Below are 23876 nucleotides of genomic sequence, written 5' to 3' on the forward strand. Positions count from 1 at the left end.
AGGCAAACCGAACAGAGTAACCTTTAACTTTGAAATGTATCTACACATTAACAAAAATATAACTGTTTTAGTTTGTGGTGAAAAATAGACTAATGCACTTTACAATCAAACTTCTCCCCGATGGCGATTTGGGCGGGAAAACTTTTAACCGTTTTCCACCATTAAAGACCTCCATTTTTTCATCAAATTAGCATCAATTTTCATCATTCTTCATGTTTTTTCATTATATTTCGCATTCCGCACAACCCTACTTGAGCAATTTGGCTAATTTTTGCTGCATTTAAAACCCTAGAATTTGGGGATTTTTACAAAATGCCTAAAAAACGTTCTTCAGGTAGAAATACTAAAACTCCTATTAACCTAGGTGATTATGTGCTAAATAATAAGAATAATAACAATAATAAGTCGATTAATGACTATATTGATAATAAGAAGGAAGATGATGTCACTGTGTTGAAGAAGAATATAGAATTGGAGGCTGAATTTGGCAATAGTGGTGATAAACATAAGGATTTGGTCAATAACATGGAGGAGGGAGAAGATGTGGCAGGTGTTACTAAGATGAATGAGGTAGCTCCTTCTGTAAGTAATTCTGGTAGCCCTATTCCTGAACATGTTACTGGAGAGATTAGTGCTAATCAAAGTATGAATAAGTCTATGAATGTTTCATTTGCTAATATTGTTAAAAATAAAAGTAGTGAAGTTGAGAAAAACTTGTTCTATGTCGCCACTGAGGTGAATGATAAAGGTGAGGAGGTTGTTATCTTTGAAGAAGAATTGGTTATGGAAGGTTGTGAGAAATGGAAACTAACTGCTTGTGGTTTCTTTTTGGGATGTAATATGTCTATGAATGAAATGAGGTATAACCTTAGAAGAATGTGGGGAAAGTTTGGGTTGGGAGAAATTTTGAAGGATAATAATGAAATCTGTTACTTTAAGTTCAAAAACAGGGAGGGTATGAACTATGTGGTTGAGCAGAGCCCTTGGATGGTGAATGGGAAGCCACTAGTAGTTCAGGAATGGAATCCTGATGTGAATATTGAGAGAGCTGAACCTAATAGGCTGCCTATTTGGGTCAAGCTTAGTAATGTCCCTTTGGAAGCTTGGAGTTTGAGGGGTATTAGTACATTGGCTAGTAGACTTGGAAAACCCTTAATGATGGACAATATGACTGCATCTATGTGTCACTCTGGGACTGGAAGAGCTGGTTTTACAAGGGTTTTGATTGAAATAGAGGCAGGAAAAGAAATGTTGGATAAAATAGAAGTTGTTGATAAGGATGAGTTGAAGAATATTAAGAGGACTAAATATGTTACTGTGGACTATGCTTGGAGGCCTGTTGTGTGTAAGCATTGTAATGTGTTTGGACACAATGATGAAAAGTGTGCAAAAAATAAGCACATTATAGTTGGAAAACAGACAGAAGCAGTGTATAATGAAGATATAGGGTAGGGGAGTAAGCAAGATGAGTTTGGATGGAATAAGAATAAGAAATATGGTAATAAGATAAGAAATCAGTAGCTTGATGGCAAGGGGAATAAGGAGAAAACTAAGGTGCAATATAAGAAGGTAGTGCCACTGAATGGTGCTTCAAGTAGTAGTGGTAATATTCTCTCTCCTGGTAAAGGGGTTAGCACTGCTAATAAGTATGGTGTGTTGAATAATGAAAATGAAGGGAATGGATATAATGAGGAATTGGATTATTTGGAGAAAGCAAAGGTGGACTGGTATATTAAGTGTAATAAACAACCTACTGCTGCAGAATCTAAGGAGTGGTCAAGTTCTATGCTTCAGTATTTTAACAATATATGGCAGGAAAATAATCAGGATAGGGGTAGAAAAGAGATAGAGGAAGATATCATTGATGATGGAAATGATGCTACTAATGATTTAGTGGCTGATGAGATGAATGGGGGGGGGGGGGGGATAATCAGATCCTTAATTAATTGACATTTTGCAATGGATTTCAGATTGGTTGTATGGAATATTAGAGGAATGAATAATGTTGTTAAGCAGAATGAGGCTTTGCAGATTATGAAGAATGAGAGAGCACATGTGTGTGCTTTCATAGAAATTCATCTTAAAATGAATTCTGTTAATAAGGTTAGTAATAAAGTATTTAGGAATTGGGACTGGGTTTCTAATGTCCAACATAGTCCTTCTAGTTGTAGGATTGTGTTGGGCTGGAATTCAGATATGGTTAGACTAATGGTTATTGAGAAATCTAAACAAGTTATATTTTGTGTTATTGAGATTATACCTACTAGACAAAGATTCTTTTGTAGTGTAGTTTATGCTAGTAATAGTGGGACTGAAAGAAGAGATTTGTGGAAAGAGTTGGAGCAACAGAATTGTTTTGTGAATAGGCAGCCCAGGGTAATTTTAGGTGATTTTAATGTCATTAAGGATGTGTCAGAACAATCTATGGGGGGATCCAGTAGGACTGCTGATATGCAAGAATATGTGGATACAATCAATAAGATTCAAGTTGATGATTTAAATAGCAGTGGGTTTTATTACACTTGGACTAAATCTTTGAGGAACAAAAAGTGTATTGTTCTTAAAAAACTTGATAGAATTATGGTAAATGAAGAATTTTTAAGTAGATTTTTGAGAGCCCATGGGACTTTTTTGCCATATTATATTTCAGATCATAGTCCTGCTGTTTTAAATATCAAAGAGGGACTCCCTAAAAAGAATAAATCTTTCAGATTTTCAAATTTTGTTGCTGATAAGAAAGAGTTTTTAGATTTGGTTAAGCAGGAGTGGAATGGAGGTGTGCAGGGGTGCTATATGTACAAATTGGTACAAAATTTGAAGAGATTAAAGAAGCCGTTGAAGAATTTAAGTTGGAATAAAGGAAATATTTTTGATAAAGTCAAGGTGTTAAGAGAGGAGTTGGTTAAAAACCAACAAGTTATGAATGATCAACCTCATGATGAGCAGATAAAAAGGAAGGCTAGTGATTCTTTAAATGAGTATATCTCTATTGTTAGTGATGAGATGAAATTGCTACAGCAGAAAGCTAATATCAAATGGCTGCAGGAAGGTGATAAGAATACTGCATTCTTTCATAGCATTTTGAGATCCAGAAGGAATAAGAGTAGAGTTGAAAGCATTAAGGATGACACTGGTAATATATATGAAGGGGAAGAGGTTTCTAAGCAATTTTTAAAGCATTTTGAGAATTTTTTGGGGAAGGTTGACCATGTTGAGCAGTTGATGGATGATTTATTCATAGATGTGCTGAATGAAGATGAAGCTAATGCAATGATTAAACCTGTGACTAACAATGAAATAAAGGAGGCCATGTTTAGTATGGATAGTAACAAATCACCTGGGCCTGATGGTTATACTGCAGGTTTTTTTTATAAAGAAAGCTTGGAATATTGTAGGTGCTAAGGTTTGTTTGGCTGTGCAGGAGTTTTTCAGTAATGGAAAATTACTTGGAGAGGTCAATGCTACACTTATTGCACTTATTCCTAAGGTTAGTACACCTAGTAAAGTGTCTGACTTTAGACCTATTGCCTGTTGCAATGTTCTTTATAAGTGTATTAGTAAAATTCTATGTAATAGAATCAAAAATGGGTTGGAAAAAATTGTTCATATTAACCAGAGTGCCTTTGTGCCTGGGAGGCATATCCAGGATAACATTCTGATAGCTCAAGAACTGTTAAGAGGGTATAATAGGAAGAGTGGGCCTAAGAGGTGTGCAATGCAAATTGACATTCAAAAGGAGTTCCACTACTTGCTAAGAAATTGGGGGTGAGTGATTGCAAGGTTTTAATTGAGAGGGTTAAAAATAGGATTGATTGTTGGAGGAACAAAATGTTGTCTTATGCTGGCAGAATTCAATTGATTGCTTCTGTTCTCCTCAATGCAATTATATTGGGCATCAGTTTTTAGACTGCCTAGCACTGTTTTTAAGGAATTAGAGAAACTGTTGAAAGGTTTCTTATGGAATAGGGGTGATTCTACTGTAGGCAAGGCCAAGGTTGCATGGAAGAATGTTTGTAAACCTAAGGAACAAGGTGGGTTAGATATAAAAGATATGAGAAAGTGGAATGATGTATTGCTTGTTAGGCAATTTTGGAAGATTATAGAGAATGGAAATTCTCTTTGGGCTAAATGGGTTAATGTTGTCAAGTTAAAAAGTATGAGTATATGGGAGATTGAAGCAGATAAATATGATAGCTGGGGTTGGAAAACAATGCTGGGAATAAGGGAGTTGGTGAAGCAACATGTTCTGTATAAGATTGGAAATGGAAGAAGAATTTCAATGTGGAATGATAAATGGAGTATTGATGGTCCACTGAATCAGGTCATTACCAAAAGAGTGTTGTATGATGCCAAATTGGAGGCTGATACTAAAATAGCAGATATGATTAATAATGGAAAATGGAATTGGCCTGAAGAATGGGAAGAAAGATTTGGAATTCCGAGGAATATTGCCACTCCTGTTTTGCAGTTGGATAAAGAGGACAGAATTGTGTGGGTTTCTAAAAATAATCAACATATGGAGTTTTCTACTAAGCAGGCTTGGCTGGATTTAAGGGACAATTGGCCAATTGTTGAATGGAAAGATGTGGTTTGATTCAAACAATTTAACCCAAAGCATGCTTTTATACTATGGCTTGCTGTTCAGGGGAAACTAATGACTCAAGATAGGGTTAGTAAATGGCAGAATATTGAGAGCTTGCAGTGTCCATTGTGCAAGTTTGGAACTGATAATCATGATCATTTATTTTTCAAATGCAAGTATTCTGAAGGTATTTGGTCTAATCTTAGAAATTTAGGGTGGCGATTGGGTGATAACTCTGATTTGCAGGAGTTAATTCATGAAATTTCTGGTCTGAAAGAAAGGAATAACATTGGAGTTGTGGTTAACAAGCTCATTTTGGCAGCTGCAGTGTACTTTATCTAGCAGGAAAGGAATATGAGAATTTTCCAAAAGGTAGAAAGGAGTGTGGAGGTAATATGTAATATAGTTAAAGATAGTATTAGAAACAAGCTGTTGTCTTTAAATGTCAGGAAGACCTTGAATGTGATCAATGTAGGTGTTAAATGGGAACTGAGATGGTTTAATAGCAGGTTTGAGGCTATATGATGCATTGGTGAGAGTATGTTCAGTATTCTCTAGATGAATGAAAGGAGAATGGATATGTTGTGTAGAGGTTGATTCCTAAGAATGGTGACATTGTGAGAGGAAGTTGGAAGCTAAATTGGGAGAATTCTGGTGATGCTTTGTAAGGAATGCTTTGAAGTTTATGGTTTGCTTTGTTTAAGTGTGTGCGAATGAGAATAGAGGGCGGTGTAAGATGACGCTTCTTGGTCTCATTCTAGCACTTAAATGGAGCTTGTTGAAATTTGTGCAGATATGTAGTATTTTGTTTTGAATTTCATACAGATTATTTTCTCTTGCTGTTTTGATTTGAATATTGGTAGTTTTGGAGTTTAGGCTGGAATTTTGTTAGATATGGCTGTGTTCATGTATCCTTTGTATTTGTTTGTACAGTTTGTAAATTTGTACATATTAATGAAGTTCACCTTTAAAGTTTAACTGTTTTAGTGTGTATATATTTAAAAATGGTGGAGGAGTTTTATAGGAAATTCATGTTTATTTAATTGCTAGTATGTATAAATACCATCTTCCATGTAATAATATTGAATAAGAGATTCATATGCAGATAATATATAAATACTCGTATATTTCTAATCTCTGCTCTTTCACTTTCCATCGACTAATAACTTTTAAAATACCCTGAATCTTGCATTTAAGATACCGATAGCATTAGCATTCTCTATTTACTTCCTTTCAAGTCTTAACATTATTAACTATTTGCCGTTTACCATGTAGCAATATCAAATACATACATTTAGTTAGTGCAATAAAACAAAAACGAAAGGAAAAATAATATTTAGTAAAAATTTTCAATATATTAATTAGTTGAAAACAAAAAAAAGAAAAAAACTATGAAAATACCAAACAAAATTGAAAGTAAAAACCCCTAATGGGATCTGATATGACAAAATCTAAATAGAACCAATAGAAAAGAACACAAAAGCAAAAAAGTTGTGCAACAAACCAAGAAAAACCGAACGAAAAAAAAGTCGTACGGGATTCGATTTACCAAAATCCGAGTAGTAACGTGGGGTGTAGGTGGACCAATAGAAAAACGCGGCGGTAAGTTTCTAATATATTAATTGAGAACACAAAAGCAAAAAACTATGAAAAAACCGACAATAAAAACACCAAACAGGATATGATATGACAAAATCTAAATGGTGATACGTGCATAAGATGAACCAATGGAAATAACACAAAAGAAAAAAATAATGTGCAACAAACCAAGAAAAACCGAAATAAGAAAAATTTAAACGGTATCCGATATAACAAAATCCAAATGGTAACGTGAAATATAAATGCACCCATAGAACAGTGTCATGTGACGCATAAGCCTCAAGATTAATGATATTATTACAATGCATGATTAGCTATGGTGCATTATTAGATCATAATTGAAAAACAAGAAATTCGGGCGGAATGGGAGGGAGTAATACTTAAGTGGAATGTTTATACTATGAAGGATTAAGGATATATAGGACTAACATAACACATTTTTGATACTTTTCTAACAAAACGGTCCCACCTTCCAACAAGGACAAATTACATGGTCTCCAAAAATATTTGTCATCTCATATGTCATTATAATTTATAATTTACACGTGGTCTAGTCCTTGATTGTCTCTTTTGTAGACCCGCCATATACCAGGCACCCTTTATATAACCCCCCTTCACCCCACTCTCATTCACCACCCACAATTCTTTTTTCAAAAAAACACACTCAATGGCTACAAATCCTTATATATCGACCTTACTCCCATCCTCATTCTCATCACAACACCATAATTATCAAAATACAAAATTTAACACAATTAAAACAAGAAGAGTCTCAATTACATGTGCCGCTCTTCAATCTTCTCCATTACTTCAATTTTCATCATCAACTATTGATCAACAAGATCCTCCTCACCATCCATTGCAATGGAACTTTTTACAAAGAGCAGCGGCAACCGCATTGGATATGTTCGAAAGCGTATTAGTGTCACGTGAAACCGAGTTTCCTTTACCAAAAACTTCGGATCCACGTGTACAAATAGCTGGAAACTTTGCTCCGGTACCTGAACAGTCAGTTAAGCATAACTTAACTGTAATTGGTTCTGTACCAGAGTGTATACAAGGTGTATATGTTCGCAATGGTGCGAACCCTTTATTTGAACCAGTAGCCGGACACCATCTGTTTGATGGTGACGGTATGGTTCACGCCGTTAGTATCAACGGGAACTCCGTTAGTTATTCATGTAGACTAACGGAGACTCAAAGACTTGTTCAAGAAAGAGAGTTAGGTCGACCGGTTTTCCCAAAAGCAATAGGTGAACTTCATGGACATTCGGGTGTGGCTCGTCTTGGTTTGTTTTACGCTCGTTCGTTGTTCGGTTTGGTTGATCATAGCCAAGGAATGGGGGTCGCGAACGCCGGTTTGGTTTACTTTAACAACCGCTTGCTCGCCATGTCCGAAGACGATTTACCGTATCAAATAAGAATCACGCCGTCATCCGATGTGGAAACCGTCGGGCGGTATGATTTCTCGGAGCAGCTTACGTCAACCATGATAGCCCACCCGAAGCTAGACCCGGTTTCTGGAGAGATGTTTGCGTTAAGCTATGACGTCGTAAAGAAGCCGTATCTTAAGTACTTCAAGTTCTCAAAAGATGGAAAGAAGTCACAGGATGTCGAGATCCCACTCGACATCCCGACAATGATGCATGATTTCGCGATAACCGAAAACTTTGTGGTGGTTCCGGACCAACAAGTAGTGTTCAAGCTTCAAGAAATGATCAAAGGCGGATCACCCGTGATTTACGACAAGAATAAGATGTCGAGGTTCGGGATTCTATCCAAGAACGCGAAAACATCCGATGATATGATTTGGGTGGATTCGCCCGAAACGTTTTGTTTTCATTTATGGAACGCGTGGGAAGAACCCGAAACGAATGAAGTTGTTGTGATCGGTTCATGCATGACGCCAGCAGACTCGATATTTAACGAATGTGACGAGAATTTAAAGAGCGTGTTATCAGAAATCCGAATCAACTTAAAGACTCGTGAATCAACCAAACGTTCAATCATTCAAGAATCCGAACAAGTGAACCTTGAAGCCGGGATGGTGAACCGTGACAAACTAGGTCGTAAAACGAGGTTTGCGTACCTTGCCATTGCCGAACCCTGGCCTAAAGTTTCGGGTTTTGCCAAAGTCGACTTGGTTACAGGAGAAATCAAGAAGTTTTTTTACGGTGACGAGAGGTACGGAGGTGAGCCGTTTTTTCTTCCAAGTGACCCGAACTCGGAAAGAGAGGATGATGGATATGTTTTGGCATTTGTTCATGACGAGAAGACGTGGAAGTCGGAACTACAGGTGATAAACGCGATGACTTTGGAGATGGAAGCTTCCGTGAAGCTTCCATCTCGAGTTCCGTATGGGTTCCATGGAACCTTTATAACTTCAAAAGATTTAGCACAACAAGCATAGTAGTAAAAACCAAGGGGTACGTCTTTTTTGCGTTGCTGCTTATTTACCACATGCTTTTGGAATAAGCAGTTTCACGTACGAACGTATTATACTAACACACACACACACAAATACACACACCGATCAGTGTACGTGTATATATATGTATAGCTGTTAAAAGAGGTTAGATTATGAGAGATCATTCAGAGGGATGACGCATCCCCGAAATCTCCTAAGCCTTCTTAGCTTTTACAGACTTGGATCATCATATATAGATTTTTTTATAAACTTTACTATGGGTAAATTAGTATGTACGGTTTGTAAATTGAACCAAGCATGTAGCTTTTGGAATGAAGCTCAGCTGGTTTTTGTTGTTAATATTGTCAGATTTCAGTTATTGTAGAAATTAAATCTTGTTTTGAAATTGTTTTCTTTATCTCTTATATAATCTGTTCTAACTGTTTTTTTTTTACTCTTCTTGGCTTGGTTTCCATATGGTAGCTCATCTACAATACATACTTGTAAAGTCTATGTACAATTAGTTAATAATTTTTGTATATATATTTTCTAAACTAAGATGAACTAAAAGTGTCTCTTTTATATATATAATTTGGTCTCAAAAGTAGATGTAATGCAATCGTGGCATGTTCTATATATTTAATTAAGTAAAAGATACCTAAATATGAGCAAGAATACGATGATGAATATTGTTTATGCATATCGACGGATGTTAAACTAATATATATGCATTTTGCAATGATTATTAAAACATGACCAATAAATATTGATTAAGAGTCCAAAAGTAGTGTATTTTTAAATTTATTATATTGTATCATTGTTTGGAACAAAGTTGTCGTTGACCATTAAGACTTGGGCAAGCTTTTGTTTTGCATTATTTTTTTCTCTCTGACATAATGAAAATTAAATAAGCTAGACAAGTAATCAATTTACCATATACATTTACACATATTTACAAGTAGGAGGATCGCGCCGTCCATCGACGACGGCATTGGCTTTGTACGTACGTGTTGTTACAATTATTTATTCTTAGATAAGGTCAGTGTCACAATATCATAATCTTTTCCATCTTCGTTTTATTATTATTGTGTTGACATATATGTTCCCTAAAGTCCATTTATTTTTTTTATAGGTATAGTGATTTATATAAAAACAGAAGGTAAATGGTCAATAAGCTGTACCGCTACTTTTTTTATATAACAAAACTAAGATGTTTAAAAACTACATTCATCGATTATACAATAAACAAAAAAAAATAGTACAACCACACATCAATTATATGTTTCATCGATTACACAATATATACCACTATATATATGTTAGCTAAAAGTCTTGGGACGTTAAATATATATATTTATATAAAAACAATTGTACAATCACATTCAAAAATTCATAATGCTGTACAGAAAAATCAAATATAAGATGATACGAAAAAAAAAAAAAGATTATACTATAAATTAACTACAAAAATAAAGCTCAAAAGATATACTAGAAAAGGATCCGAGGTGTCAAAAATCATAAGGGTTTTATTATTACTAGTAATATATAGTAATAGTAATATAGTAGTACATACATTTCCACCCACAAGAACTACAATTGCATTGACTATATCCTGGAGTCAAACATGTTTGAATAAGAGCAGTGTGAGGAAGTATGACCCACCGGAGCGAAGCTCTTGCGTGGTCCCATGTCAACGGCAAAAACATTTAATATCGTAATTAGTGTTAGTAAGACATATTACAAATGGTGTATATCGAAGACAATTTGTACCATTTGATCGATAGCAGGCAAACTTAACATTAATTACCAAAGACATATTGTCGCTAATAATTAATGAGATCATATAATTAAGTTGGTTCTCTCCTTACATGATGCATGTGTCATGTGTGGCCTGGTGATTTCTTTTTATTTTATTTTTTTCATAACAAGGGCTTTCATTTTGTAAAATAAGTATTCCTAGCACTCTCCAATCACCTCAATCTATTACTGCACTACAATACCGGTAATGCCGGTTTCAACTTGTTTGTCAATATATATGAAAGATTGTTAAACAAAAGGCGGTAAAAAAAAACAAAGTAACCCCCCAAATGTTAGTCTTTCACATGTTTTGAGTTTTAATACCTTTTTCGGTGGTATATATAGAGATGTCGGAATATAAACAGTCTTATCTCTACCAAAGATATATATAAAGACTGCTTTCAGGTTCTACCATGGAGAATGAAATTACCAAGATGAACATATGTCTTAACGTTACTAAATATAATATTGATAACCATGGAGAATGATATTAATTACCTTTATGGTTTATTGTAATAGACTCATATATATATATATATATATATATATACTTCTAGCTAAGACCCTAGCTAGCAAACAGCCATAATCTGGTCATTCCGAAAGGGATGTATGTATACGCCTCTCATCCTACTAGACCTAATCAATCAACGTGCCTTTCTCCACAAGAATATAATTGATGTTAATATACTGTATATAATAAAAACTTAAAATAAATATTTTGCCGGCAAATGAATATGTACCATAAGTTTCTAAAAGGTAGTTATTACGCAATAGTGTTATTAATAAGTCTTATAAGTAGGGTAGAGCAAGGCATGGGCATGTGTTTGTGTGTGTTTTGTTTCATCTAGTGATGAAAACAAGTGGGGGCTGTTAATAAGCACCCAAGTTGGAGCAAGCTATAAGTCGATCGATCGTGATTCCCCTCCACAATATAACAACACTTTTGTCATGGCGCGCTTTCCATCCCAAAAAAAAAAAAATCACCGACCACATATCGCATTGGTATGTATTATACTATACGTGTTTCACTAGCTAGATCTTTTGTTGAATTTATATAAATTGATAATATATACAGTTCAACATGAACAAATAATTATATCGATTCAACACTCGGTGCTGTGTGACAAATATCACACGTCATACTACTAGCTAGTTATGTTTTCAATTAATTTGAGTAGATTTAAGTGTCCTAGCTTTGATAATCTATATATAGACCTCAAAGTTGTCCTCGATCTCCTAGCTAGCTTGCACCCTTTTGCTATAAACCATAAATGAGGAATTATTAATTGATATATATATATTATACAATCTCCGCTCCCTTTTTCCGCATCGAATATTTATAGAGGATAGAGATGCATGGGGGTATATGTGATTAATGTCTTACTAAATATATAGTACTCTAATTAAATTTGGATCCATCTTAAAATAAATAATTAGGTCAAGCTAGGAATTGAAGTGTATGTATTATGTGGAAGATGTTTGAACCCTGTGCAACAAGGCATCAGACGTACGTGGAGGCGTGATGAGATATAGAAACCCATGTTCTATCTAGCACAATTTGTTTCAATATTTGTATTTATTTGTGTTTCCCATCTTAATTTTGAAAGAAGAAAATATCTCAAGAACAAACAGCCCACCACCATGCATATGCTCCCAAAACATTACTATATGTCTCGAATACGTCTCGTTTTCCACTTTTTCTTCTTGAGAATAGACAAATCGATCACATTGCGTCGACCTCCTTAAGAGGTAACTATACATATATAGTTAGCTAGCGTATCCTATTTTGTGATTTGAACCGTAAATATAAGCATCAAAATAATATTGATATATAGCTCAACCGGCCTAACTTTGTATTGCTCCACGTACGTTGGCTAGAAAAATGAAAAACAGGTGGTTGATATTATTATTTTTTGCTGCAAGTTCAACTTTAGCGTAAGTGGGGGTACGATTTAATTGAACCCAGTGGCCATATATTTTGCATATATATATGGTAGTGCTTGAGAAGCTATATATATAGTAATGGGCCGGTCAGGTTAATTTCTAATTACTATTAACAATTAACTAGAGAAGAAGTTGAAAAATCTTTATTTATGGATTAAAAATCAAATGTCAGGTCCGTACTTTATATCTCTCACGTACGCTTTTTGTAAAATTAAATGACATTGTAGCCAATTTTGTAAGTAACATTAACATCTTAATTTGTTATAACTCAGCTAGCTAGGCGGTACTTAAGGTACCTATCTGCGTAGAGGCCGGGTGCTTGATTTTCTTACTAGTCCGATCACATAATTAAGCCCGCAGCTACAAGGAAGGAGTTGGAGTTCCAACCAAGTGAGGGCTACTCATGTTAAGGATATCATCTTTATTTATTATTTGGGTTATCAAATACTCGTATAAACAACGCGTAGACATTATGCTGTTGAAATTATATTCGAGATGCTTATCAACTATCAAGTATTAATCTTATCATAAGCATGAAGGAAATCTAATTCCTTTAAATTTTTTGAACCAAACATCCCCAAAAGGGTTTCGTAGAGGCAGGGACAGAGCCAGAACTTTTTTTGTGAGGGGGCAAATTTAAAAGGCTCTTATTATATTTATTAGAGTCATCTTTGAGGGGAAAAAAATTTTTAAACAAAAATTAACTCTTAACAGAGAATTTAGAAAAAATGGACCCTTAAAATAATTTCGTCTGGGTGCCAGTTATGAGAACATCTATCTTTAACTTGAACATTGTTCTTTGCAATTTTAGAGCATGTGATAAATTTTGATACAATTACCCAAACAAATAAAATACTTTCTTCAACTTCTCTTTTTCAACTTCGTTAAAAATCAAAATAACTGAAGATTTTTACTTTACCAATAGAAGATTTTATCTCAAAACTAATGCTCCCAACATAAGTAACATACTTCCAAAGAAGAGACTTATGACAACGATGGTGACATTTGTATGTATAATGTATTTTCTGCATATTGTTACGAGTATTATTTAGGAATAAAACTATAAATATACCTCTAAAAAATTACATTATACCAAAATTGAAATGGGGGCAGTTGCCCACACAGCCCCTTTATGGAGCCGTCCCTGCGTAGAGGTGTCTTCGAATTCAAGCTGACATGGGAATAAATTAATAAAAGACATTAATTGTGACTTGTAGTGTTGCACTGTTGTGGATAATACCTTTCCTTAGTTGGTGCAATTTAATTAGGTTTCTATTAGCTTGGTGTTTTAGGTTTGTTTATACAATATAGGGCCCTACAATATTTTTTAGGGATTTGCTAACTAGTGTCCCTAGCGTACTAGTTAAGAAGCATTTAATGAACTTGTTATTTCCTTATTAATCAAAAATTTTATTTAATGTGTATTAATTTAACTCAATAATTTCTATTTTTAATTGAATAATTAATACATATTTATATATTTTAAGAAAGTTAGACTTCAATAAATACTTCATTAAATGTTTCTTAACTAGTGCACTAGGGGCACTAATTAGCAAATCACTATTTTTTAATAAAAGACATTGTAATTTATCTTAATATGTATTCCTCCTACTAAGTATTGAGTGAGAGATTTTCTAGCGTGGATCCAATTAAGATAACATAAACTAATTAAACAATCTTTTGTGATATTTGATCCACGCTTTTCAAAAAAGAAAAACATGAATCAAATTCGAAATAAACCTATAAGTACTTGATCTAAAACAAAAACTGACCCAATAAAAATCGGGTCCAAAATAAAAATTGCCTAGATTAAAAATAGTAATGGGCCAAATATGACCCATCACTATTCATTTCCATCACAATTATTAAAGTATATAATATAATACCTGTAATAAAATTGTTTATTTAAATGAGAGTGAAATTTTGTGAGGAGCACCAACACTCTTTTAATCTTGTCACCCTTGTTTACCTACTTTTTATCTCTAAACTATTTATATGTTGTGATTATTTTGCTTTGTTTAGTTTTAATCTGTTAGGGGAAAAAGAAGTCTAGCACATGACGAAACAACTAGTTAGCATAGTGTAGTGGTAAGCTCATATATAGGGGCAATGAAAGGAGACCGAAACCCTGAACCAAACAGGTCTTTTATTAATTTATTGTTGTGACTTTAGGCGAACAGGTTATTAGGTGTTTCTTGACTCATGGAGCTACTGGATTCCGTACAGTTAGGTGGGGTTGGGTCGCCCTAAATGGAGTTTTCGACTGCAGATTAATGGGCAGTCAAAAAAAAAAGAGCTAATTAACTTTAAAAAAATTATATAGGATTCTCTAGGCCAACTTGAAACTCATCAATGTCACCAAGTTGAAACTCATCCATGTCAATCTCATACGATCTATTTTAATAATGTAGTAGTCGATTATTGTTGTATATTAAACTTTAAAAAGTCCGCTTCGATCTTGAGTATGGTTTATAGAATTCCAATTTGGATATTGAGAAAGTAAAAATAATGTACCTAACCAGTTCCCGTCTCAAAACTAACAAACGTTGAAGTCACTTTCAAAAGCATCATCTCTAACGTCATATTTCAATCTTCTATATTCACCTGAAATAGAAATAAAAATAAAAATAAAAGGTGGTCTTTTTAGAAAATTCGTTAAAACGCTTGATTTTCAAGAGCAACTCATGATTAATTACTAATATACAGAATTATCTAATTAGCTCACAAGTAATCAATAATTATGACCGTTTTCTTTTCAATCTGTTGCCACATTGATAAGTACAAGCAAGATTAAGACATTCTCTCTTTTAGCTATTTATCTATGAGCAGATAAGATGGTGTCATATATATGTTGATGTGACAAATTTGGCTTTCAAATAGGACAACAATCACGTGGAGGGGGTATGGGTTGGTCACATGACAAACTACCTTTGATGTGCTCTTATTTCACTATGTAATTGGGAAGTTATATTCATAACACAAAGTTTTATTACCAAAACCAAGTATTATTAACTTGTAAAAGCCATATATAATTGTTAAGCTTGCAAGATCTTTGGAGCCATTTTATGGGTTTTTTTGCTGGTAAAAAGCAAAGGTTCATCCTAAAAATTATAAAGCTCTAAAGGACGGAAACATAAAAATTTGTTTACATGGTTGAAACTTTTTGTTTTAATTATTGGTGTTATAATAGAGTCTTAATTTGGTGGTTAAGAAATTCACCTATATAAACACATCAAACCAAAGATACTATATATTAGTATGAATAATAATGCTAAAGTAATTTGAGCTTACTAATTAATGTAGTATTTTAACTCAAAATTTTCCTACCTGACAAATAAATGAAATTTTTTAATGTAGTTTTAGAAAGTTTAAGTTTGGTTGTAATTAAGAGCAAACCGTATGGATTCTGCATGTTCGAGAGGGGAAGAAGATTAAAATGGGAAATGATTAATCTTCCTAAGTAAGTAGCCTAAAAATCCTTTTAATCACTAGATAATACCATATGGAAAAATCAAAAGTGGAGGTGAAGAAAGATAATGAATAGATTACACATTATATTATATTAGGAGGATTTTTAGGCTATTTTTTTAAAATGATTGATCATTTTCCGATTAACATTAGTCCAAGATTCTTTTGAACTAGCTAGTCTCCTATATGTAACAAGTCTCCTAAAAAGATTCTTGAAGTTAATACAAATTTTTAAAAATTAAAAGATGATATATATGATGTAGAAGTATTCTCGTATTTCTCCATTTATGGATTTCTTGGTATAGCAAGTTTAAGATGACTACAAATGATTTTAGCTCCTAAACAGGTTTTATCCAAGTTTTGAGTTCTATCCTTAGGGATAACAAGTCTTGGGGTTTTTTCATCTAGATACTTGTAACGACAAATGCTCAACATCTCGTTGTTTATGGTACGTGAAAACTTCACCGATGTCACATACGGAATGTTTGGAGGGGAAAAAAAACGAGATCTACAAATATTCAAAAGACTTGTCCTTTTCAAGTGAGGGAAATTATATATATATATATTAAAAACAAATCTTAGGAATTCGTGCAAACTACAGTAATTTTTTTTTTTTGTCCCCACCTATATCTTTTTCCACTTTTTTTTAGTAACTAAGTGTGTTTTTTTTTTGTCCCCACCTATATTTTTTTTTCATTTTTTTGGTATTTAAATGTTTGTCCATACCCATCTCTTTTTTTAAATTTTTGGGGATTATAAGTTTTTTTTTTTAAGTTTTAAGTTTTTATCTTAAAAATAAGGGTAATAGAGGGAATCCTAGCCCCGGTACCACAATTAAATATTTATCAACTCACCACGTATGAGTCATATGATGCCGGTACAATACACCCATCCTAATCCTTGCATAATCAACGTGTAAAGATTAGTATACTTTTTATTCTTTTTATATTCACCACATAAGTTTCAATCTTTACAAACTACAGTAACTTTTTTTTTTGTCCCCACCTATATCTTTTTCCAATTTTTTTTTCTTTTTTGTCCCCACCTATATTTTTTTCATTTTTTTGGTTTTTAAATGTTTGTCCATACCCATCTCTCTTTTTAAATTTTTGGGGATTATAAGATTTTTTTTAAAGTTTTAAGTTTTTATCTTAAAAATAAGGGTAATGGAGGGAATTCTAGCCCCGGTACCACAATTGAATATTTATCAACTCACCACGTATGAGTCATATGATGCCAGGACAATACACCCATCCTAATCCTTGCATAATCAACGTGTAAAGATTAGTATACTTTTTATTCTTTTTATATTCACCACATAAATTTCAATCTTTACACTTTTAACACTACACTATAATACTTTTTAGTAAATAATAGTATACTTTTTATTCTTTTATTCTTTCTATTTTCACTACATAAGCTTCAATCTTTACACTTTTAACACTAAACTATAATATTTTTAAATAAAGAATAGTATACTTTCTATTCTTTTTATCTTCACCACAAAAGTTTCAATCTTTACACTTTTAGCTTTTTATTCTAATTAATAAAAATCTTTGGAGATCAATTGATTATTTATTATAATATATATATTAAAAACAAAGTCTCAAAAAACGTGTAAAAGATAGTATACTTTTTATTTTTTTTATTTTCACCACATAAGTTTCAATTTTTACATTTTTAGCACTAAACTATAATACTTTTTAGTAAATTTTTTGTTCTATTTATTTTCACCACAAAACTTTCAATCTTTACACTTTTAACGCTAAACTAAATATTTTTTAGTAATAGTATACTTTTTTTTCTTTTTACTTTCACCGCAGAAGTTTCAATCTTTACACTTTTAGCATTAAACTATAATACTTTTTAGTAAACTTTTTATTTTTTTTATTTTCAACACAAAACTTTCAATCTTTACACTTTTAGCACTAAACTATAATATTTTTTAGTAAACTTTGTATTCATTTTATTTTCACCATAATATTTTAACTCATTACACTTTTAGCACTAAATTTTCATAGTTTTTAATTTTCTTTCATTTTAAGGTACGGGAAAGCGTGTACAGAATAATATACTTTTATTTTATTTTTTATTTTCACCACAATAGTTTCACTCTTTACACTTTTAGAACAAAACTTTTATAATTCTTAGTAAACTTTTTAATCTTTTTATTTTCACCACAATATCTTAACTCCGAACACTTTTAGAACTAAATTTTTCTACTTTTTGATAATCTTTTATTTTAACTACAACATTTTAATAGGAAAAGTTGTAAAGAATAATAAACTTTCTATTCATTTTATTTTCATCACAACATTTTAATCCCTTATACTTTTAGCACTAAATTTTTAAAATTTTTGCTTTTCTTTTATTTTCACCACAACAAGTCTCTTACACTTTTAGCACTAAACTTTTACGCGAACGACTTTTACTTTCACACAAAACTTTTACAGTTCATTTTTTTACTGACCAAATGTCAGTTTTTAATAATTTGAATAATACATGTTTTCTTCAAAAAGTTTATGGCACATTATCTCTTAAATAATAACGCTATTTATGATCTTATTGAATTCATATACGATGAAGATTGCCTCAAAAACATTCGGCCAGAAACTCTTTCTCAAAAGGCAATCGTCTGTCCCAAAAATGATACTGTTAATGAAATTAATGATTTGATACTTCTCAGAGCTCCAGGAGATAGCAAAGTCTACCTTAGCACTGATTTAATTACTCCCCATATTGGCTATCAATCAGATACTGAAACTTTATACCCACCAGAATATTTAAATATGCTAGACTTCAGTGGTCTCCCCGCTCACCGACTTGAGTTAAAAGTTCATTCTCCTGTTATTCTTTTAAGAAACATCAATCAAACATTGGGCCTCTGTAATGGTACTAGATTAATCGTTACACACTTATTACCAAGGGTCATCGAGGCACAAGTAATAACCGGTAAAGCTATTGGACATCGTGTTTACATACCCAGAATCTCTTTAACATATACTGACAAGGAGCTCCCCTTCACTCTTAAAAGAAAACAGTTCCCATTACGGCTTTGTTACGCAATGACCAATAACAAAAGCCAAGGTCAATCTCTTAACAAGATTGGAGTTTACTTACCACAACCTTTCTTTGGCCACGGTCAGCTATATGTTGCCTTTTCATGAGCTACCTCCCCTGACGCATTGAAAGTGCTCATTGTACCGACTGAACAAAACAATGACACAGAAACAAAAAACATTGTCTACTCAGACTTCTTACAAGAAATCGGCCCGTTTTAGGTACATATTAGTATCCGATCAGTTATACTTTATCTAATACACATCATGTTTATTGTCTTACTTACATGTAGTCGTTTCCATAAGAATACAGTTATCTTGCATGAACTACTAAAAAAAATAAAAAATAAACAACCTTCGTTTACTGATTATTACTATTTTCCTTATTGAGCTTCTCCACTATTGCAATACTACATACCACTCGGAAACAATATAGGCTGATACATTTTTTTAAAGGTACATTTATGAACAATTTGCAACCCCTAAAATGACGCTGAAGTTACTTAAGGATATAAAGTACCCCGACTACCCTGAAATGATTGAGGTTCGTGTCGTCAACAAATGGCATTCGCGAAACAACAGCCAACAATTCTCATATCTCTTTGTTGACATAACTGTAAGCCCTATCCTTCTCTTAAACTTCTTTTCTTTACACGTTTTGTTTACTTATTTATCCTATCATTATACGTTCCTAAACTCACTTTTTGTTATAAAAGGGATATTCAATTGAGGCACAGGCTCTTTCGATTGACGAAACCCATCTAGATAAAGTCGTCACCCTAAACCAATGCTACAGGATCACAAAGTACACCACCATAAAAGGCAGAAAGTATGCGCCTGTTGTTCCCCATCCTGTATTACTAAGACTCAATCGCCACACACAATTCCAGTTAGTGACTAATGACAAAATACCCGATTACTACTTTAACTTTGTCCCTTTCGAGAAACTCAAAGATCACGTTACTAAAGGAAGCGCTTTGTTAGGTAACTTTTTTTAAACGTTATTAGTTTTTACTTCTATCATTATGTAAAGTAAAAAATTCTCCTTAAAAATCCATATATATTACACTTCTCATTGATACTCCCCACATTGAAATGGAACTTGATAATTCATCAAACATTTTGTTTATGGTGCAGATTATTTTGGGCGTGCAGAATCCATAACTGATATGATACCAACCATAGCGAAAAAAACAGGAGACCCCCTTCACTTAAGGCGAGTAACCATTATGGATGACAGGTAACATTAACACAACAGAAAAACCCATTTCCTAATTTTACTATCCTCTTTAGCTAAAACAAATGTTATAAACAATGACACTACCCTCAGATATTAACTACAACTTTCTTATAACGTTAAACTCCCCTCTCACTTTAAACAGAAACAGGACAACTGAAGTGACATTATGGGAAGATAAGGGTCGTAAAGTGGAGAAAGCAACTGCCTTACATCAAATCGTTGCAGTCACAGCAGTATTTGCCTCTGAATTCCAGCGTACATTTCTCAACCTCAACATACTTTGTATTTTTTTTTAACTTCAAACAACAACGGGCTAACAAATCTGTGTAATTTTTCACAACGGAAATTGTTCAACTAACATCGACAGATGCCACAAAGTTTTTCGTTAATCCACCAATACCTAATCTTGATCACCAATAACGTTATAATTTGTGAATTTCAAGGTATCAAATTTATCATATACAGATTTGCCAATATCGCGCATACACGAGTAGGACCGACACAAAACATTGTCCCCTTAGCATCAACACAAAAGATTGTTATTCGCGACTTACCCACAAAAGGCCAGTCTGAGTTCAACGTAAGCCACGCATTCCTCTTACTATACCTCATAGATACAATACAACAGCATGTTAATTGGTAATATTTTATACTTTTATATTTGTAGCTACAACAAAAATGATTAATACTACTACTATAACCTTTGTTATTATGGTTTTCGCAGCGTGTTCCATTATCATGTGAAGCCACAATAACAGATATCTTTGCCTATAGATCATGGTATTATCCCGCCTGTCAATATTGCTCACGTGGTGTAAATCAAGAAATGAATAGGCAAGGTGAAATATTGTGGCGTTGCCGTACCCATGCCACCATGGACAAACCAACACACCTGTAAGCTACTAAAGCCATCATACTTTGAATTTACATTATAATAACTAATAACCAAATATAAATACAGGTACGCCTTAAACGCTCTCATCACAGATGAAACAGGTTCAACTGATGCAATCTTCTTCAATCGAGCAGTAGAACAACTAACTGGCATTTCGTGCCATGAATTGGTTAAAACTGAAAATTGCATTGACCCAAAAGTTCTACCACAACAAATAAGAAAACTTTATGGACAATGTCATATGTTACAGTTGACTGTTAAAACAGATGGTACCGTTCACGTTAACAACATACTTGAAGCAAATGCACCACTCTCACTGAAACAGCAACCCACTGAAACATCTTCCCTCTATCACCCAACAACCCCCACACCCAAGCAACGAAAACGTTTGACAGAACACGGCAGCATGGATACATCAGGTACTTTTTTTTAACAACCACCAACTTACTTTCATCATAACACTCACTAACGTCGTTTGTGACTTCTTACCAGAAATTCCACCCCCTCCAAAACAATCAAAACATCAAAAAGAAAGTACTCAAGGTCTATACCTGCTCAATGAAACAAACCTTAGCACCATTATAACTCATTATTGTATTGTTTCTAAAGGATCACTTTTGTTGATCAACAGAATGATATGGTAATTGCTGCAGTAACAGAACGCAAACGGAGTAATGCATGCTTGCTATTTTTGGGTCTTCTACGACCAACTTAACATCTGTGATGTAACTTTATATAATTTGGAACGTCTAAACGACCACTAACGCTATTAGGTTAAGGCACGGTTGTATCTTTTTGTACTTTCTCTAATCTACCAATTAGGAATATATCGTTTTGTACATGACAATAACATGAATGGTAGTTGACGATGCAACCATCTAAACTGTGTCCTGCTCTAACATGCAACTTACTTCAAATGCATACAGTTGTGTTTACACATAATACTTCACAAGTTTATCTTACCATAAAGAAAGTACCATACACACTATGTTAATGATTATGTTATATAAAACGCATATGTTGCTTTTTTGTGACGTATCAAATCCTATGGAGTTCTGGGAAAATCAATGGACTAAAATGGGCGATGACCTTCAACATAAATACCAATTGGTGAACGAAGATGACCTTAAACAATATGTTCTATACGAGCTTCAGTTGTTGTTCAATTCAGGAGCCACAAATGCATCATTAGCAGATTTCGGGTTACTGTTGCCTCCAGCAGATCTTCTTTTATGTTTAAGAAACCGTTTATTGATGGAGGAGAAAAATTATGACAGAGAACAACTTTCAAAGGAGCATAATCTGCAAAGACAAAGACTTCATCCTCAACAATTGCTTATATACAACGAAGTAATAGGTGGAATCACACAATAATCTCAAGTTCTCATATTTGTCTACGGCCATGGTGGTACAGGCAAAACATATTTGTGGAACACTATCATTGCAGGCTTACATTCTCAGGGCAAGATCGTTTTAGCAGTTGCTGCTTCTGGAATTGCATCTTTGTTGTTACCCGCGGGTCGAACTGCTCATTCAAGATTCAAGATACCCATTAATTTAACCAACGCCTCAATTTGTCATATAACTAAGAATACCCACCTAGCACAGTTATTAGCCAAAACTTCTCTCTTTTAGTAATACCAAATTGCAAAAGTTTCACTCATACTTAAAATGAAACACAAAGTATTTTGAAAAATATAAATATTAATTAGTTTGATGATTTAGAGATCGTAACTTTAAAAACTTTAAATCTAGATATTGAATATGTTCAACTTTATATCAGCTAATAATCAGTTATTTATAATTTATAATATTAAATATTAATATATACATGCACATATACATATAAATATATAATAAACATATCATTGATATAACTAAATGGTCCGGTTTGGTTAAAACATACCATTTTATATATAAAAAAAAAAAAAAAAAAAAAAAAAAAAAAAAAAACGCATTCATGCCCCATCGTTAATGACATATAAATAATCTAGGAATATTTCGCGCTAGCTATATGTATAAATTAAAACAAACATTCCTCTATCCGAAAACCCACCATCGTTTAATCCATGCCCACTTTCTCCAATTTTCAAGCATATCTCAATGTCTTTGGTCATGTCATTAGTTCGTTAGTGTACTTTTTAAATATAAAAAAAAATTAAAAGTTCCGAGCGTGAAAAAAATACACTAATTAATATATAATTGGTTTATGCCGTTCGAAAACAAAATTACCAATTGGTTTAACTCTTCGGTTACTCCTATGAACATAGGCAGACGTGGATTATATAATCATATTGATATGCGAAAAACATACTATTTTATTTACTTTTTATACTATAGTGGTTTTTAAGGGAGTTGATAAGCTGGAGAAATCTTGTAATGATTTAATTTAGTTTTTATGGGAATTTATTTTAAATCTGATAAAATATAGTGTTGGTAGAGATGTAATTTGGGTTGGTGATGTCAAGAAAATTAATTATGTGGATTGAAAAATGTAAAGTTGAGTTAGAATAAAAAGTGGTCAAAAACACGGGTTAAAAATTATGGTGTTGGTTGGATTGTCAAATGTTCAACGGCCCAAGTTCTATAAGGACAATTGTAACGGGTTGGTACATTGTGAGATATAATGGGTAGTAAACTTAAGCATGCTGTTATGAGAGAAAGAGAAGTGGTGCTAACATAATGAGTAGTATTTTTAAATGGGGTAACAGTGTAACACTAGTAGTGTTAAAGTTCCGATGGTGTAAGGGATTGTATCTAAACCTTCTCATTTTCAAAATTTCCAAACAATTCGAAAGAGCGATATATCAATCACCAATTCACCACATCAAACGATTGTTAAAGTTTGATCCGCCACTTGAAGATGTAATTTCACATTGTCTTGC

At 33.2% G+C, this 23876-nt stretch overlaps 3 protein-coding genes across 3 annotated transcripts; all 3 read left to right on the plus strand.

The window, feature by feature from the left end:
* The first annotated feature begins 312 nt into the window (after window positions 1–312).
* On the plus strand, window positions 313–5107 carry LOC122592208. The gene is made up of 8 exons (XM_043764406.1): window positions 313–1428; window positions 1522–1793; window positions 1971–3349; window positions 3396–3487; window positions 3617–3765; window positions 3907–4588; window positions 4646–4911; window positions 5032–5107. The coding sequence occupies exons 1-8, from the start codon at window positions 313–315 to the stop codon at window positions 5105–5107; spliced, it is 4032 nt and encodes a 1343-aa protein (XP_043620341.1).
* Window positions 5108–6828: 1721 nt separating this feature from the next.
* LOC122594426 (9-cis-epoxycarotenoid dioxygenase NCED2, chloroplastic) lies at window positions 6829–9006 on the plus strand. Its single transcript, XM_043766882.1, has one exon. The coding sequence runs from the start codon at window positions 6849–6851 to the stop codon at window positions 8589–8591; it is 1743 nt and encodes a 580-aa protein (XP_043622817.1). The 5' UTR covers window positions 6829–6848; the 3' UTR covers window positions 8592–9006.
* Window positions 9007–18319: 9313 nt separating this feature from the next.
* LOC122592209 (ATP-dependent DNA helicase PIF1-like) lies at window positions 18320–18964 on the plus strand. The gene has a single exon (XM_043764407.1). The coding sequence runs from the start codon at window positions 18320–18322 to the stop codon at window positions 18962–18964; it is 645 nt and encodes a 214-aa protein (XP_043620342.1).
* Window positions 18965–23876: the final 4912 nt, after the last annotated feature.

The sequence above is a fragment of the Erigeron canadensis genome, chromosome 3 (assembly GCF_010389155.1).
Source record: "Erigeron canadensis isolate Cc75 chromosome 3, C_canadensis_v1, whole genome shotgun sequence".
NCBI lineage: Eukaryota > Viridiplantae > Streptophyta > Magnoliopsida > Asterales > Asteraceae > Erigeron > Erigeron canadensis.

Bases quoted from the DNA above. Each gene is read 5' to 3' on its own strand.
- LOC122594426 (XM_043766882.1), top strand. From the start codon at position 6,849: ATGGCTACAAATCCTTATATATCGACCTTACTCCCATCCTCATTCTCA.
- LOC122592209 (XM_043764407.1), top strand. From the start codon at position 18,320: ATGGCACATTATCTCTTAAATAATAACGCTATTTATGATCTTATTGAA.
- LOC122592208 (XM_043764406.1), top strand. From the start codon at position 313: ATGCCTAAAAAACGTTCTTCAGGTAGAAATACTAAAACTCCTATTAAC. The intron at 1,794-1,970 runs GTATTTTAACAA...AATGGATTTCAG, and splicing joins TGGTCAAGTTCTATGCTTCA to ATTGGTTGTATGGAATATTA. The intron at 4,912-5,031 runs GTACTTTATCTA...TTTAAATGTCAG, and splicing joins CTCATTTTGGCAGCTGCAGT to GAAGACCTTGAATGTGATCA.